At 37.0% G+C, this 17,051-nt stretch overlaps 1 protein-coding gene across 3 annotated transcripts; it reads right to left on the bottom strand.

Annotated features, from left to right (window-relative positions):
* Positions 1-220: 220 nt before the first annotated feature.
* On the bottom strand, positions 221-13,179 carry LOC131791681 (metal cation symporter ZIP14). Of its 3 annotated transcripts, XM_059109041.2 has the most exons (11): positions 12,861-13,179; positions 12,249-12,533; positions 7,779-8,267; positions 7,332-7,503; positions 5,730-5,899; positions 5,040-5,228; positions 4,677-4,823; positions 3,704-3,808; positions 2,692-2,989; positions 2,070-2,257; positions 221-1,768 (listed from the first exon to the last, which is right to left on the bottom strand). In XM_059109041.2, exons 1-11 carry the CDS (start codon positions 13,083-13,085, stop codon positions 1,625-1,627), a joined length of 2,412 nt encoding a protein of 803 aa, XP_058965024.2. In that variant the 5' UTR covers positions 13,086-13,179; the 3' UTR covers positions 221-1,624. The 3 variants fall into 3 exon arrangements, with proteins under 3 accessions (XP_058965024.2, XP_058965025.2, XP_058965026.2); XM_059109042.2 differs by lacking the exon at positions 3,704-3,808 and having other exon boundaries at positions 2,692-2,992; positions 12,861-13,178; XM_059109043.2 differs by lacking the exon at positions 3,704-3,808 and having other exon boundaries at positions 12,861-13,177.
* Positions 13,180-17,051: the final 3,872 nt, after the last annotated feature.

Below are 17,051 nucleotides of genomic sequence, written 5' to 3'. Positions count from 1 at the left end.
CCAGGCTTTATAGCATAGAATCAAAACATTTAAGGGTATCAGAAAATTTTATAGTGCCAGTGGTTCAACAAACTGACATAAATGGCAGCATGGTGTCCAGTTTGAACCAGCAGTAAGGTGTAAAAAATAAACTAACCTTTATTTAGCCTCCTTGATGATTGTCATTAGACATAAAATAATAGCTACATAAATATATTTCAGATAAGAGAAATCTCACTCATCTTGTAAAAGATGCTCGTTTTATTCAAATATAATGAGAATTAAGAACACTGTAACAGTATGAATTACATCATTAACTCCTTACCTTAAAAAGCTGCATATTAATGATAATTAAAATCCTGATCTAGTTTTCTCAAATATAAAAAGAAACTAGTAGAACAACAGTACTGTAAATATTATCACCTTAATTTCCTCTATATTTTGTAACTAAATTTAAAAAGTATTTTCATCTCGTGTACCAGCTGTTAGTCAGATGTTTTGTACACAGTTTTGAACAAATAAGAATAATATCCACCCTTGGAAAATAATTCAGTTTTTGTCAGCTGCAATTTTCAATGGGCTTATTTTGAACATGCTATTTTACACTTTAACAAGTAGTAAAACATGTTGATTTGAGACAAAATTGTTTTTATAACATCTGTCAATCATGTGGCACATAGGAAGAACACAATTCAAAGTGTAATAATTGATGCTAAATGATTATTGGCATTCAAAATACAAGAATATCTGAAATCTCACAATTCAGTACATTACAACAAAGTATTTCCAATCTGAATTAGAGTTAACAGATTCAAAATTTTGAACCCCTAGGAAAAACACTAAACGTCATTTTAGATAAAAATACAAGAATGTCTGAAATCTCACAATTCAGTACATTATAACACAGTATTTCCAATCTAAATTAGAGTTAACAGATTTAAAATATTGAACCCCTATGAAAAATACCAAACGTCATTTTGCATGAGAAAAAAATTGAGCCTGAATTTCTAGTCCTTTGTTGAAAACCCTTTCATTTACCATGATTAGTAACAGATAATTTGTTTTTCTCTCAGGTTTGTTCAAGATCTGAAGGAACCTTTGTCATTACTCTAAACTTTGTGCATCAGTTAACCTTGTAGTAAAGGAATTTCAGGTACAGATGTTGCTCCAAAAGGTTGTTAAAAAGAATTTGAGTGGCTACAGAAACATAAAAAGAAGCTGAAACTGAATGAATTTCCCACATTTTCATTCACAGATTTATCTGAGTAGCATTTAGCCATCAGAGAACCTTACATAGGACAATAATATTTCTACATGCCAAATGCATTTTGACAATACAGCGCATCACTTGTATACACTTAAAAACCTTGATGTGTCCAATAACTGGAATATGATGGCAAAGCCAATGTTACTAACTCAACATATATAAAGAGCACTTGTGCCACTTGTGTCACTCACTCATTTAAAATATCCTGACTTATCTATGTATATATATATATATATAGAAAGCACCTGTGCCACTCACTCACTTAAAATATCCCGACTAATCTACACACTACAACAAAGTCGTTTACTAAAATACTGACGAGCCCAGAGAAATCTTTTTCTATTTGTAAAACATCAGTTTCAGAAAGGCAAACATCCACTACCAATTAAGACCCATCAGATCTTCCTCATACAAGGCTATCACCAACATAATCACAATTCCAAGCAGTAAGCCAAAGTTTTGACAAGCAAATGTTGCTACTGGTTCAGTCTGCAATGACTCACTGTGCATCAGGTCTGGCAGCTGCAAAGATATAAGTTGTTATGTTAGCTCTGAACTGAAAACTACAGTGTATTGTTTCTCAAGGCATACATATTTTACAAGTTTGCTCCAGGTTACCACACCCCTCCTCCAGCATTTTGCCAGATTTCCCTGACAGTGAACTGGTACCCACTCAAGCTCCTGCCTGAGAAACAATAAGGTAACCTACCCAGGAACCTAAAACCTTCACCTTGGCTTTAGGGTTCATAATCCTATCTAATAAAAATAGCCCTTTATGTACGGCAAATAGAATATGTCAAATTCTATAGAAAATATTTCTTACCATGTCCACCAAAGATACATAAAGAAATATTCCTGCAGCAATGGCAAAGATCCAGAACCGCACATCAGCCTGGTGACCAACAGAGATGCCAATTACCAATCCAACATAGCAAGACAAGGCTGACAAAAAATTTGCTACCAGTGCCATCTTCACAGACATGCCAGCTGAGAGCAGTACTGCAAAATCACCTGCAAATTGAACAGAAAATTTACAGTACTACTCACTCCATTGAAAAAATAATCTGATAATTAAATGCAATAAATATTTCAACTGTTTAGTGACTGCTGGGAATTCTAGAGCATGGAAACATTGATCATCTCTCAAACATATGTTAGTTTAACTGTATTTTGTACAATGTTTGGTAGATTCCACATTGACAGATGTTCAGTTATTAACTGCTCATCTTTGCTTTGGTATGATACAGATAATGCATGGTATGATAGAACAAAGACAGGAGGTAGGAAGTAGCAGAGGGAAATAGGTGTCTCACCCAACAACACAGCACCATGACCTGGCCTGTGCTCAAGACCATTAGGCAACAGGTAATCATGGCATTCACATATGTAGTAATATCACAAACTGATCAAGTAACATGCAAGCAGTACCATAAAGATTTTCTTACCAAGTTCATGTGGCAACTCATGGCAAAACACAGCTATTGATGTACTTATGCCACCAGAGATACCAGAACTCCCTCCTTCAGCGAATGCTGCACCAATGGCTAAACCATCACTGATATTATGAAGAGTATCACCTATTATGATCATCCAGGCAACAGCTGATATCTTTTTCAGTGGTTTCCTCATTCCTTCTTCATCACTGAATACTGAACGGCGTGACAAGCTGTGTTTAAGACTTTTCTTGGGTTTGCCTGATGCATCCTGAGGGAGTGCATCTCCATTGACCTCACCTTTCGCATTCTGCTTAAAAGAAAAATCTATTCTTTGTACCTGCATAAAGTACATTTCAGCATGATTCTTTTCGGCAATGAGCTCTGTGTCTAATTACCAACTGGATATTAGAACTGTCAGGCTACATTTTCAAATCTTTTGAGCAGGAGCAAATTGCATAATTTCACATGAATGTAACTCCATTACAAAACTTTTGCATCCCACAAAATTTCCCTGGTTAAAAGGAACATCAATTTATCAGCCAGAATGCCCACTCTGTCAGTGCTCAACCCAATTGCAACTGCATGAAGTAACTGGTAATTATGTCTTATAGTTTGTTGATCAGACACAAAAAATATCAAGTTGCCCTTCATCAAAAGATGTTGTTTGTGGAAAGTTCATTAATTTTATAAAAATTTAAAATGAATTCAGTCTCATCATCTATTCTCCTTTAGTCATTCATTTAAAAATTTCACTGTTTCAGCAATTATTGTACTAGGCACAATTCAATGCTTTCTTATGCTGAAAACCAATGAGCTTTCCCTAAACAGTTCCAATAGAGAATTTGACAAGATCACATCACTTTTATACTTTTAAGACATTTAGAGCATATTTACAATAGAAAATTTTTACCCAAATCAGAACCAACAGTTTGGGAGGTAAGATCATTCAACTTTTACAATCATAATCATTGGAATACCCCTAATTATGAAAACAACATGACATTATCAATTGTCACTTTACCTGGTAATCACCCCCTTCAGTGTCTGAACTAGAAACATACTCATAGACACAGTGTGAATAAAATGTACACGAAGGACTGGAGATGTAACATGCTGCGGGACCGTCCTTAAGCGATAAAAGATTACAGGTTTACATTTAAACTTCAATTCAAAACAATTCAACCAACCTAAGAGTTTAAACATTAAAATAAGAGTTTAAACAAAAGTAGATTAACTTAACTTTACACACATCAGATTTAAAATGTACCCTAACATAAATATCTGTGTTCTCCACACTTTTTTCTGCACATTTCCAAGGTGCTAACATGGAGAATTTTTTTAACAATCAAGGGCTCAATTAGTTGGTGATCATTTCCTTTTTTTCTCATTACCTTAATGTGTGATTTGGGATGATCTTGTAAAGAGAAATTAGATGCTTGTCACTCCAAGAGGTCAAAGGGTTACAGGATTTTTTTTTTATGATTCTTTTGTAACTCTTCAATTTTAACATTAGCATCAGCACCATATCCTCTGCATTGTATTCTGATCTGATAACTTTTAGAGGATCTATCTATCATGGAATTTTACTGACATCATGCAGCCTCAATTGAGCTGAGTGTTTCAGTGCTGGCATTCTCTAATTAATACTCACAACTTAATCCTGTCATAACCCTATGCATCTGAATTCTGATCCACACTCACCTTCACTTCCTTAATCTCCTTTAAATACTAAGGGTAATATTTACACACAAAACATAAAAATTGGTCCCCATAATCAAATTTTTCCCCAATTTCCCCAGTAAACCTCTTGTGTCAAATATTTGATGAAGGTGCTTAAACCCCCTGTGAAGTATTTCAATTAATAAAAGCTGAATGTTGTATTAACTGCTCACAGGTGTCCATTTATACATTTATTTATTAACTAGGGTGGAGTAAAGTACCCCAGGTCTTTCTCCAACCAACAAAGTAAAGAAAGCTTTTAATATTCTACTCACCACATTAGTCAAAACAATGTCACCATTTCCCATGGGTGGTTTTTCTTCATGATTATCGGCAATGGGCGGTATACCTTCACGGCGCTCCAACCTGGAACATTTTCTCTCCTTTTTGAAGCTCATATGCCGACTGGAAGGACCAGGAAGCTGCAAAAATACGATAATAACACTTAGTTTCAGTGTTGGAAAATTTTCTGGCAGTATTATCATGCCAGGATAACAAAAAACTCTTGATTTCAGGCTTAAAACAAAAAAGAGTGAGAGCAATGCTAAGACTGATCTCATTTTTCCATTAAAATATATGACAGAGGAATAGGCAAAGTATTTAGCACATGCAGTGTCTAATGTATTAAATTTTCCCACCTCAACATCAACATGACTGTGGCTGTGTTCTCCAATCTTACTCTTCAAACACAGATGCATCAGAGTCTCAAACAAGAAGAATCCGTAAATAGTGACCAGTACAACCAAAGCTTTCCAGACAAAGCCATTATCTTCTTCATGACTTTCATGGCCGGCACCTTCTTCTTCATGTGCATGGAGACCGAATGCCTACATAATGAAAAAAAGGGTAATTGTGGTAAAGTAAGTTATGTCTTCTTTGGCAGGTAAATAACATAGTTTATATATTCTATACTGAGAGAGGCAATATGAAAGAACAATCCCAAATATTAGGTTTGTCAGAATTTAAACATGAAATACTTTTCTTCTTATAGAAGCAAGGGAATAGAGAGTAACTCCTCCCAGACTATCAATTGAATTCACTGAACAACAGAGATTGTCCTATTTCATAATTTGAAATTCTGGTTATAACACCACTTAACATTTCTAAACATGATGTCATTGACACTTTAAATCCTGAGAGCAATCTAATGTGCATCTAATTTCTCCTTTCAATACTGCTAAATCATTCACAGAGATCATGAGAATGTTGGACCAACCCTAAAAAGCTTTGATTGTTAGACCAATTCTCCTTGTCAGTACAAAACAAAATGTATAAAGTACGGAGAATATTGATACTGATGTTAGGGTGTAAAGGGTTTATATCCTTACATGAGGTAACAAATGAAGTAAACTGTCTCCAGCCAGTGTTCCAATAGCAAGTGCAACCAAGGTGGCCAGGACTTTCTTGTACATGCTCTTTCCAAAAAATGGGATGGTGGCCACTCCTGCCAAGGATGTGAGACTGATGATGGTAACAGAAGCAAAGCCATAGCCCCATACTGAAAGTTAAACATTGAAAAATAACAATAAGCTTAGCTGGGAAAAGGTTCAGATGAAATGGTTCAGAGCTATGAAGAGTGTAGCATGCCATACATTCACCTCCCCTGTGGAAATGAAAATTTTGATGTTGATAAAAGGATATACATCATTGCTCTTAAAAAGAGGACTGATAAAATGTAAAAGGACTTTGAATAATTCCAGTACTGAGGGAGTGGTTGCACTCTAAAACTAGGCTATAGAAATTGGAGAGTCTGTGCCCTAGAAAAGGGGATCATCATAGGGAAAGTTCTTTGGCTGCCAACTGTAGGTTAATGCTAAACATTTGCATATCATACTGGGATGATCAAAAGAGAAAGAGGCTAATTCCCATCAAGGAACTGATAAAGTGTAATAATCATACATAATTTTAACAGTAAAGGTAAAGAATCCAATCCTACCGATGCATCGGCCACTGCGTCAGCTGACACTCTACTGACACACCACCAACATACTACCAACACATCGGCCAACACACTGCCAACACACTGCCAACGCATTGGCCAACACACCACCAACTCATTGGTAAGATCTAAATCACTGCCATTTTGAGAACAAAACACTAATACCTAGGTCTTCTCCTAATTATTCCTTTCTTAAGGGTTGGTAAGATTGACCAACGCATCAGCCAACACACTACCAAAGCAATAGTAAGATCAACCACATAGGAAAAGGAACTCTAAATCGTCGCCATTTTGAGGAAGAAGAGGGCTTCGTCGCCAAAAAAAATGGCTCCTTTAGGAGCCACCATGTTTGAAAAAGTCAATGTCCAACGTAATAAAATTGAAGTGTTTTAGGTGTTAAAAATTTAAAAACTCAACAACAGGTGTCAGTTTGGAATATTAAGGTCTTCTTATGGAAAAATAAGGGAAATGTTCATCTAGTGCTCAGTCAGGATAAGTAACTGAGTAGGGACTGGGTTCCAATAACATGATAAACAAAATGGTGGCCAAAAGAAATTATTCATTTTCATACTGCGAGTGAAAGTTTTCCAAAGACAACATTACAGATAAGTGTGGAAAAGGAAGGTTTAGCATTGCTTTGCATAAGTAAGGCCCAAACAAAGTCAACAACACACCACTGACACATCTTGTACATTAGAAGGTAAACAGTGGCCAACGTATTGGCCGACTGTCAGCCAACACGTCAGTAGGACTGGATTCTTTACCTTTACCATTTTAACATTGATCACACTCTTAGACCATAAGCACAGAGCAGAATAAATCCTACAGCTAACTTCAAAATTACCAGACAGTCAAGTTGCTAAGTTGGTTATTTTTTTTACCAAAAGAGTTGTAGCTTGGAGTGCCGACTTAACTATGCATTGAAAAACACTTTCAGAATGAGACTTAAGTAGCTAAATATGAAATAACAGCCTTACATAGAAACACTTACTTTTTCCCATGTCTTTATCAGTGTTAGGTCCAGCTGTTGGAGCAGCTTCATTGCAATGTCCACTTTTGGCTTGTTGAATGAAAGCAGGGCACAGCTCTTTGAAGTCAAATTTATCTGCACCAGTCTCGTGATCAATATCAAAAACTTTCAGCATGTCATCAAGGGAGTAACACTGGGAATGTAATGATACAACATACCCTCTTTTTATACTGTTGTTTCACAACAATAAGTTTGCCCAACATGTAAACAACATCAGCAATAACAAAACCCCTCACTGATCAGAACAAATGACAACTAGAGAATAATCAAACCTATGAGGTGGTTGCTATCTTGATCTACTACCAAATTCTTATAACTAAATCACAAGGAAAGGTGTGGCAGCTAGAGGGGAGAATTAACAATCAGATCTTGGAAGTTAAAGGGTAAATCAATAACTATGTTCCTTACAGTTCCAGTCTCATGAGCATGCGCATGATCATCAACTTCACGGCGATGAACAGAATGAGGGGTCTTTGATTCCAGTGATGAGGACAAGAGGGACCCAGCAGATCGTCTTCGTCGATGGTTGTGACCATGTGAATCCTCTCCACCTGATGACTCAACTTTACCAATTTTACCAATTTTTAGGACTTTCATAATTGCTTCCAAATCTTCCTCAAGGAGGCGTGTCTTGTTCTCAAAGAGCTCATTCATGAAGAACTCCCTTGAAGGTAGAGATGAGGTCTCATTGTGACCATGGGCTTCTTCAATGCAGTATCCCTGTACTAAATGTAGCACAATACTGGCACAGGCATTTTGAAAGTCTCCCAGGTCAAGGGTTTTCTCTTCCTTTTCATGATGGTGATCTTCTCCTTCATGATGGTGATGTTCTTCTTCTTCATGATGGTGTTCTTTTTCTTCCTCAATCTCTTTAACAATGTCTTCAGCAGAAAAACACTACAAAAAACACACACACACACAAAGAAACTGTTAGATTTTCCCTAAATCACACTCACCTATGTAAAGTAAAGTAGCATTCAAAGCTGTGAAAGTTATATGCCAAACAATACACATCGTGAACACCTTCCCTCCTTAAAACAAAAGATAACTGAGTAGGAGAGCAGCCATTTTTCCTGTTACTACGTCTACAGGAATCAGGATTGATAGTCTTTTTTAATGGTTCATTTTCCTAAATTTCCCACCACTATTCATTACAGTTCTTCTAATTTACACAACAACAGCACCATATTTATGCTCATTCTGATAAAACTAGTGAGTTGAAATATTTTTAAAATGCATACTCAATTCATTTTACCCACTAATAGAATGACATGAAAATTTTCAGCTGATTTGTTTTAATGCTTCCTCCTGATTTCATTTAAGTTCCATGTTTCCTTCAAAAAAACTGCGAGCAATCAAGTGATTATTGCTCAATAAACTATCCTACCTAATGTAACTGAAAACACTCATCTAAAAAGACAGATTTATAAACTTTCACAAGCATGAATTTAATTACACATCACTGTCAATTTTTTCCTGATATGAAGTCAAATGCTCATAAAAGGACTCCTCAGATAGTTTGTTTGCTTGTCACACTTTCTTTTATACTTCTGTTGACAGCCTTGTGGAAACAAAGTATATTGCTATTGCACATGAACAACATAGTAGTTAAAAACTAAGATGAAGAGGTGTTTGAAACAAGTGACATAATTTTCAACAAAGCAATTCACCTAGTTTGTGTAGGCAACTACCTTGTCAACAGTGTAAGCCAGCTTTTTCCACAGGAACAAATGAAGGAAAACAGTCACTTCTTAATTTCACATTCTTCCTTGTCTAACCATTGGACTACTATTCACAGTCCCCAGTTTGACACATTAATAAGAATCCTAATGTAAATTTTACAAAAAAAAATTCAGGTTTTGTCCTGATAATTCTATAACTCTCTCAAAATTGGAAGATTGTTAAGGCATAATTTACAAGTTGATGAATTGTACCTTAGGATCATCAAGTAAAAAGCCTTTCTTTCACTACATTGTAATTCTCCTTTCTCTCCAATACACATTTCTTCACAAATAAGTGATGAGAGATTGGTGCAATATCAAAACAACTCTCTTTCAATGAAAACTTTTTCTAGTCTCATCACGTGTTTGGTGGATAATGTCTTGAAATTGTGAGCTGAAGTTGCATGATGAGAAATACTAGAAGTTAAATGTTCAAACAGACTCAGTGCAGTAGCCACCAGAGTGCAAAGTAACTGGCTGAGATCACAAACTAGTCTGCTGGCAGTCAGCTTTTTTAAACCCTTCAACTTCAAGAAATGATAGATCCATGTGAATGCTTCCTATAGTATCCATACTAAACAAAGCAAACAGATGATGATAACACCCCTTGTACACTAATTCCCCTGAGACTATTATACCAGCACAACACCACATCTCTTAACTAAACAAGAATTACCACATTGCTTAAACTCTGCAGTCATTGTCAATTAATAATTTTTGACCGCATAAAATCTGCTAGACCATAAACAATTAGGATGTTTTATAAGTGGACCTTTGTTTTAAAGCTTACAAGTGCAAGTGCAACTATTTCATACTAAGTCTGCTCATTTTTCCATAATTATCTTTAAAAATGAGTAGGATCACTTTGATGACTTATAAATGTGCCTTTGAATATGAAAGCGATCTTCACAGTAATGATGTGATCAAATGTGCCTTTGTCTGAAAGTTTATGCATTAAAGTTAAACCAACTCTTTAGAAGTTGTTACAGTATAATCTAACTGGCAGATCAACACTACAATCTCACAAACTCAACTATTTCATTAACCAGCTAGCAATGTTCTTAATAAGGAATGACTCCTTAAAGTAGTACAATATTTATCTCAAATAAACTTAATTAACCCCACCACAGGCCATATCCTTGCGCACCACTGACACAATCTCACTGCTGTCTCCAAAAGTTCCTTGAAATGAGCAATCTTCTACAGTAACTCTCTCTCTCTCTATAGCTTTCAAAACAGTCACTGCTCCAACAACAACAACTACCTACTACTACATAAGTGAGTCTTTATATATATTCACAAAGTGCTCTGGAACATCCCAGAGGCTTACATAAGAACTGTTTTAATTGTTTTACATAATAAATGCGTGAATGATGAAATGTTCTGGAGAGTTCTATAGTATGCAAATCAGCATGACTCAGCAGTTCGAGAAGCCCATATTTACAACAATTACTCATAAAAAAGTCTACCTATTCTCATTGCCAAACTCTTTCAGAGTTGAATTAAAGCACTTGACTATCAGGGATCACTAATAAATGGGCCTCTGTTTTAAGGCTTGTTGGTGGAAGTTTAATTAACCTTCTATACATGTAAGCCTGCTGCTTTTGTCCCTTAAAATCTTTAAGTGAGCAAAACAACTTCCTCTTTCCACAAATATTAGTTTCTCTTTCAGAATCAAACCCATTGCTATTGCAGAGTTATATAATCAAAAGGAACCTCTTGTGGAATGTTGACATTGACTGAATAGAACATCTCTCTAATCTGCATTCTTTCAAGTTTACTCCACCTGTTGTTGCAAATATGCTGTGACCAGAAAAATCCTGGCCACTATTGCAATCTATTGAAAAGATAGGAAATTAATGACAATTTTTAACCAGCACAAGCTTATCTCTTGATAAGGAGAGTCCTTCTAAGCAGAGTATTATTAACCTTACCTCATGCTATGAGAATTCACAACATTTTTTTAAACAATTAATAATCAGCAATGATAATCTCATGATAAAAAGACAGGATCACCTGTCTATTATCTTGCTCCACGTGAAAAGAATGCGGCCTCTAATTCCAATCTCTGATACCAACAAAACATGTCACTGCAGCTGGCACTCTGCCAGAGCATGCACTTCCATTTTTAGAAAGAAATTGTCTTACTGAAGTTATGGTAAAAAAACCTCTTAAACGTATAAAGTCCGTGTGGAAAAACACACCAATACCTAAAATGACAACTAGATATAGAAAAATAGCTGGAACACATCTTCCCCTGGAATTTTCTCGACTTTCAATATTAAGTCCGCATTAAGCATTTTTTTTATTCGGTCGACACGATATGAAGCTTTACGTAAAGAAAAGTTGGGTTTGGGTTTATTTTAAGACCATCCGTCGACACGATACGAGTGTCATAGATTACACATAAATGTAAACTACTTCCAAAAGAGACACACGGGGAGAAATTTCGGTCAAGTAATTGCGCTTCAAAACTGCTTCACAATGGTCGCCACGTTTTTTTAAGAGATGTAATGTAAAGACAGCTCAATGTGTCTGAAACTAGTAACGCGATTACATGCCACCCAGTGAAAACCTTACTGAGGGTTGTAGATAAGAGCCGGTAGCCGGCGAAGTACGCCGGCTTCTCTTCAAGGTTTCGCCGGCTACTTTCATTACTTCGAGAGCAGTACAGAGATGATGTTCATCAGGTCTAAACTTGGGCTCAATAAAAATATAAATTTGCACTGCCTATCTTTTCTGAAAACATAAAAAGACTTCTAAGTCAAGGTTAGTTTAAAAACGTTCTGATGGGGACTGTTTTTTTGACAAATCTTGCTGCGGTGGCAGGAAAGTACGAACGGCATGACGTTTTGTCCGCCCTGTTGGATTTTGATATATGAATACCGTTTACCTTTAAAAAAGCTCTGGCTAATTAAAAACCTTAAAGAAAATCCTGCTTACATGGCTATTTCAAGGGAATTAACTAGAGTAAGCGATGACTTCATTTGTGCCACGTGGAAGCAACATGTTGGTATATTTTATTCTCAACCCTAAGTCTTGAATCGATCGAAAACTGAAAGTACCTTAAGCACAGTAACGTTCAACTAAGTGCGCAACATTTTTTGTACAAAAAGGGAAAGAAAAACACATCAAATTCAAGTTTTTTTTCTCTCACCTTTTTCTTAGTTAAATGTTTCCCGATCGTCGAGTTGATCTTGTCCAATATTTCATCCAATGCTTCATGCGTAATGTTTCCGTGTTCGCCATGTTGACTGACATTCCTTGCGAAGAAGTTGTAAAGTTCGCTGTGGTTCTTGGGAGGTGAACATCGACCAGGGTTCTTTTCAGGCGCAGGCAGCAGACAGTAAACAATCATGGGACTGATTTCAACAAATTCGCTGGAATTCAACTGTGTAACCGATGACCCAGCGTAATTGAAGACATCCGTCGTGGAGAGACACTAGATAGCAAAAAATTCGATCAAAGAGACGAGAAAGACAAAGGAACCGCGTGCTCGGCGAAACAACGACAGGGAAAACGCATGATTCGATCTCTATTTCTTTAATGTTTTCTAAGCACAACTATGACAATTTCGATTCTTTTGATGCTTTGGCATTAGCTAAAGATATATCAAAGAAGAGCTACTTCATTCGAGTATTGAATACATGAGTTTTATTAACTTTTTCATGAACGGAGGGAATCGAGCGAATCTATTTCCTAACTTAAATTCAACGAACCACAAGGTCAAAGATCGTGTTTTTTAACATATTAACTTATCTCCCTTTACCGTTCTGTGGTGGATCTCAGCAGTGCTGTCTGAACAGTTCCAGAAATGCAGCTTGGAGAGGAGTCTGTTGACATCATCTGAGAGGAGAACCTCGCCATTTAATGTTTCTTGTAACGCTGTAAAACTATAGTGCTCATGCTTCTGCTTTGGTAGTTCATGAGCACGAACCAGAAATCTCAAACTAAAATAAAAACACAAAAGTAAAATAATTTCCTTGGAAATCATTTTGCTAAGTAATGAAGATAAAGATTTCTCTTATTAATGACCGCTGTCTCGCAAGTGAAATGCTTCGCGTTGCACAATGTGGTTGAAGCGTTCAACTCGAAGTTATTACGTGAAGTCAACCTACGCAGACATGACAGCGAGAGCTGATTGGCCAATTCGCTGAACGCTTTGTTCTAGGCGACAGAGCTGATTTTCATTTAGTTCCATCTCTTTTTACGCTTCGGTTTCAATCTAATTTTCTGTTTTAACCATCATATCCGGGTAAAAAATAACGTCAATACGACATAATAAACTTTTTCTCCCTATTCAGAAAATTATTTTTTTCTACTCGTTCATGGATATACCAAATAGGGGGCATTTTAGTCCACGCCCAAGTTTTCTCACCAGGGCGACAGTGTGACATCGGTTTATTAGATTAACAAATGATTTCCACTCCAATTTCATGTAACAACAAACTCTTCCAATTACATGATCATCTTTAAGGAAGTTTTTAGCATTTAAAACGGCGTCCTGGAGCGAAAAGTGTTTGATCCAGTCTTACCGGCGAGTTCGTGACCTCTTAAAAGGTTGAAGCTCAAAAACGCTAAAATTATCAGTATTTTGAGTGAAAGAATGTAAGCTATTTCAGAGTACAATTATAGAGATTGGAATGCGAATTGTGTAACCGGAACAGGACTCGGCAAACAAAAAGATTTCACGAGAACTGCAATAAGTGTTTAAAAAACAGGCGATAACGCCACAGCTGGTACTCTGTTTTGTTTTGAAAGTTTTTAAAGCTGAGAGGATATGAAGCAACTCGTCCAATTAAACAGACCGTGAAAGAATGCAACTACACTCCAACAAAGATTCAATTCTTCTCACGTAATGACTGTGAAATGATGACGAAATCCAACAAATAATGTATTCTCAGACGGTATCCATGGCGTCTCTAACAACTTTTGCAATGACTACGCAAAATGTTTTCGTATATATGTACAATTCAACTTTCGAAAAAAGAAAGAGAGCGTCTGAGCAAACTCTCTGATCATGTTGTCCATGCAGTCTCCCTAACTTCTTGGGAATTTTATTTTGTTTGTGATTTTGCTTTGTGATTTTATTGTTTTAGAGTAAAAGGCTAGTACAAACAACTTGAACAGAGGACAATCTGTCCGACTTCTAATTAAATTAGTCGAGTCCAATCATAAAGCAATAACTTGGCTTTCCCTTAAGGTGGACACAAAATATGAAACGACCCGAATACCTTGTTTTAAAAATAGAGGTACCTGCCTCGGAAATGAGTTATCGAGATCTAAATCCTGTTTGGCTGCCACTTGTACATGATAGGTGACAAGGTGTTCTTCGCAGCGGCAAATTGCAGCAGTTGACTGATTTTGACGATTTTAGGCTTCAATACTCGCGAGACTTTCCCTGTGAAACATAAGTTACGCGCTAGTATCAACTGACCTACGGGGCTACTCGTCAGTAACGAGTCACAATTGGCGGATTCTTTATTTCCCTTTACAAGAAGGGAAAAAAAACATAATGAATAATGTAAATCACCCATGTTCGAATCAAGGATGATATCTGACTAAATAATTCCTACAGTTAGTCTGCTCAGAGCAATTGCCGAAACGTACGTATCAAGCCTGATAAAACAATTGTAGCTTCGGAGACGTCTGAACTCTTTCATTAGGCACTACAATGTATAATTCGTTCATTAGACACTACATTCTAATTGCAGTTCAGTTGTGAGCCAGGTCGTTCTTTCCACTGACCAGTTTACTCTTTTAACTACTTTTAAGGGTTATACAGACAGAGTACAGTATGCAAAGGAATGGAATGTTTTAGCGAGAACTGACAAGTTTTCTGGTTGTCTACGCATCAGATTCAAGTGTCTTGCATATGGTTTCAACATGAAGTTGTATCATTGAGTCTCTGTAAAAAAATTATTTGCCGGACTTATAGAGAAAAGTGTCATTACTGTTTTCAGTCTGCTGCCACTGAAGGTACCAGAGGTTTGTCACTGTCTGAAAAATTGTTCAACCGCACGTAGATGGCAGATTACCAGTGTAAATCCTATTGCAATCTTAGGGCCTGTTTACATGGAAGTGGGGGACCTCAGGTTGGTGAGGTAACCCGCCTAGCCGAGGTCGATAAAAAGCTCACGTTTACATTTAATCTTACAACCCTGGGATGCCGGGGTAAAGTTTCTCGCGGTTGTTATCGCACTTGTAATTAGGGAGTTTAACGGCGACGTGCAGTAAAACGTTGCCGAAAAAAACGTAATCTATTTTCCTTTAAGATTTTGCCAGTAGCTGGATGCGTTAACCGTTTCTGACGGTACAACGTCCTCACTGCGGCATAACATGCGATTGTAGTGTTGGGTTCAAAGTAAAAACGTGACTAAATTGCTGTCGAGGTTTCATTGCTAAGAGGACGTAAAAAATTGTGTTTTAACGTTTTAGCTCTGCATGGGACGGCTAGGAAATGTAAAAATGGCAAATTGTCAGCCCGGCTGACAGAGTTAACATACCAGCAGACCGGGTCACCCTACCTACCATGTAAACGTGATCGAGATAAAATAAGAGACTATATGGAAAGGTGGGTTACCCCACTTAGGCGGGTAACCTCACCTACCTGGGGTCCCCCACCTCCATGTAAACAGGCCCTTATTAAATCATTTATTTATTTACGCTGTGTTAACAGCAAGTGTTAGCCTCTCACCCTGCGCGGACTCAACAATACTGACCGGGTGGAGAAAGATATCCAGCTGATAATTCTTTGTCTTGTTGATAGATCTGCTAAATATCCAAAAAGCAACTGACAAAAGTAAACAAGAACCAGTTTACTGTCTCTACTGTGACAAGTATCAAAGTTATTCACTCAATGGACGACATAATCTTCCCTTGTATAGACCTAGAACATTTAAGGAAAGGTTTTAGATAAGATGATAAACAACGTCTTCAGTATTGTCGGTTTTTTTTTTCTTTCTGCCGTGGCCCCATATTTACTTGATGAGGACAAGATCCAGATACACGAAACGCAATGTAATGCTGTAATGTTAGCTTCAGAAAATGATGGATTAATCCAGTATCTAGCTATATTCAGCACATTTGCGGCAACAAGTCTTAAGTTTGACTTGTTGTATTCAAACATGTATTTTTAGGAAAGTCGTTTATATGAGGATCCTGGCGAATTCTGTTTCGCGCCAATGAAAGTCTCTTAAAGCTACCATATCAGGTTTGAGCCGGCGTTAGCCACTTTCCAGTACTCTCTATCCAACAATGCTCTTTTCCGTTGAAGGCATTCTGAAAAAGTTGTACATAAATTAGCTTGTATATAACAAAGGTCAAGCCTATTTTAAACTCGATTGTCAAAACAATCAATATCTATATCGTTGCTTCGCGTGCGTAATATCGTTGACTATCCTTCAAGCTCCGAGACAAACAGAGAATCTATGGCAAGATTCTGCATTTTGGAAAGAGTGAAAAAATGTGAAAAAAGATTGAAACTTGAATTTGGGGATTGAATTTACGAGAAGCACCGCTTACGTGAACTTATCTTGATTCTCGCTGAGACCAAAGCGGACATCATGCGATTGTGATATTTCCGAGTTAAACTCATATTTGTTTTGGACAGTTGCATTCAGCCAAATCTATCCTCGTTCAACTACTCGTTAAAAGTTTAAGATTAATTCCCCAAGGTGAACTTCCTGTAAGGAGAATATTCTCAATACCCCAGGAACGCCTTAGTAAGTAATCCTTTGTACTAGAAACAGGACTAAGCCATGCAACACGCTCTGCTCACGTTCCAATATTTGCATCTCTGACGAACGTCCTGTAATGAAAACATTTTTAGTACCCAAAGAACACCTCTGTAAATGATCCGTTTTAACTGAGACAGGATTAGGTCAGGTAGTAGATCGGTATTGCGTCCGATATTATCACAAAACGTGCACAATTGCAAATAATGTGGCAAACAGCTACG

The sequence above is a fragment of the Pocillopora verrucosa genome, chromosome 10 (assembly GCF_036669915.1).
Source record: "Pocillopora verrucosa isolate sample1 chromosome 10, ASM3666991v2, whole genome shotgun sequence".
NCBI lineage: Eukaryota > Metazoa > Cnidaria > Anthozoa > Scleractinia > Pocilloporidae > Pocillopora > Pocillopora verrucosa.
Note: the sequence above shows the minus strand (reverse complement) of the source record. Positions and strands in the feature narration are given on the sequence as shown.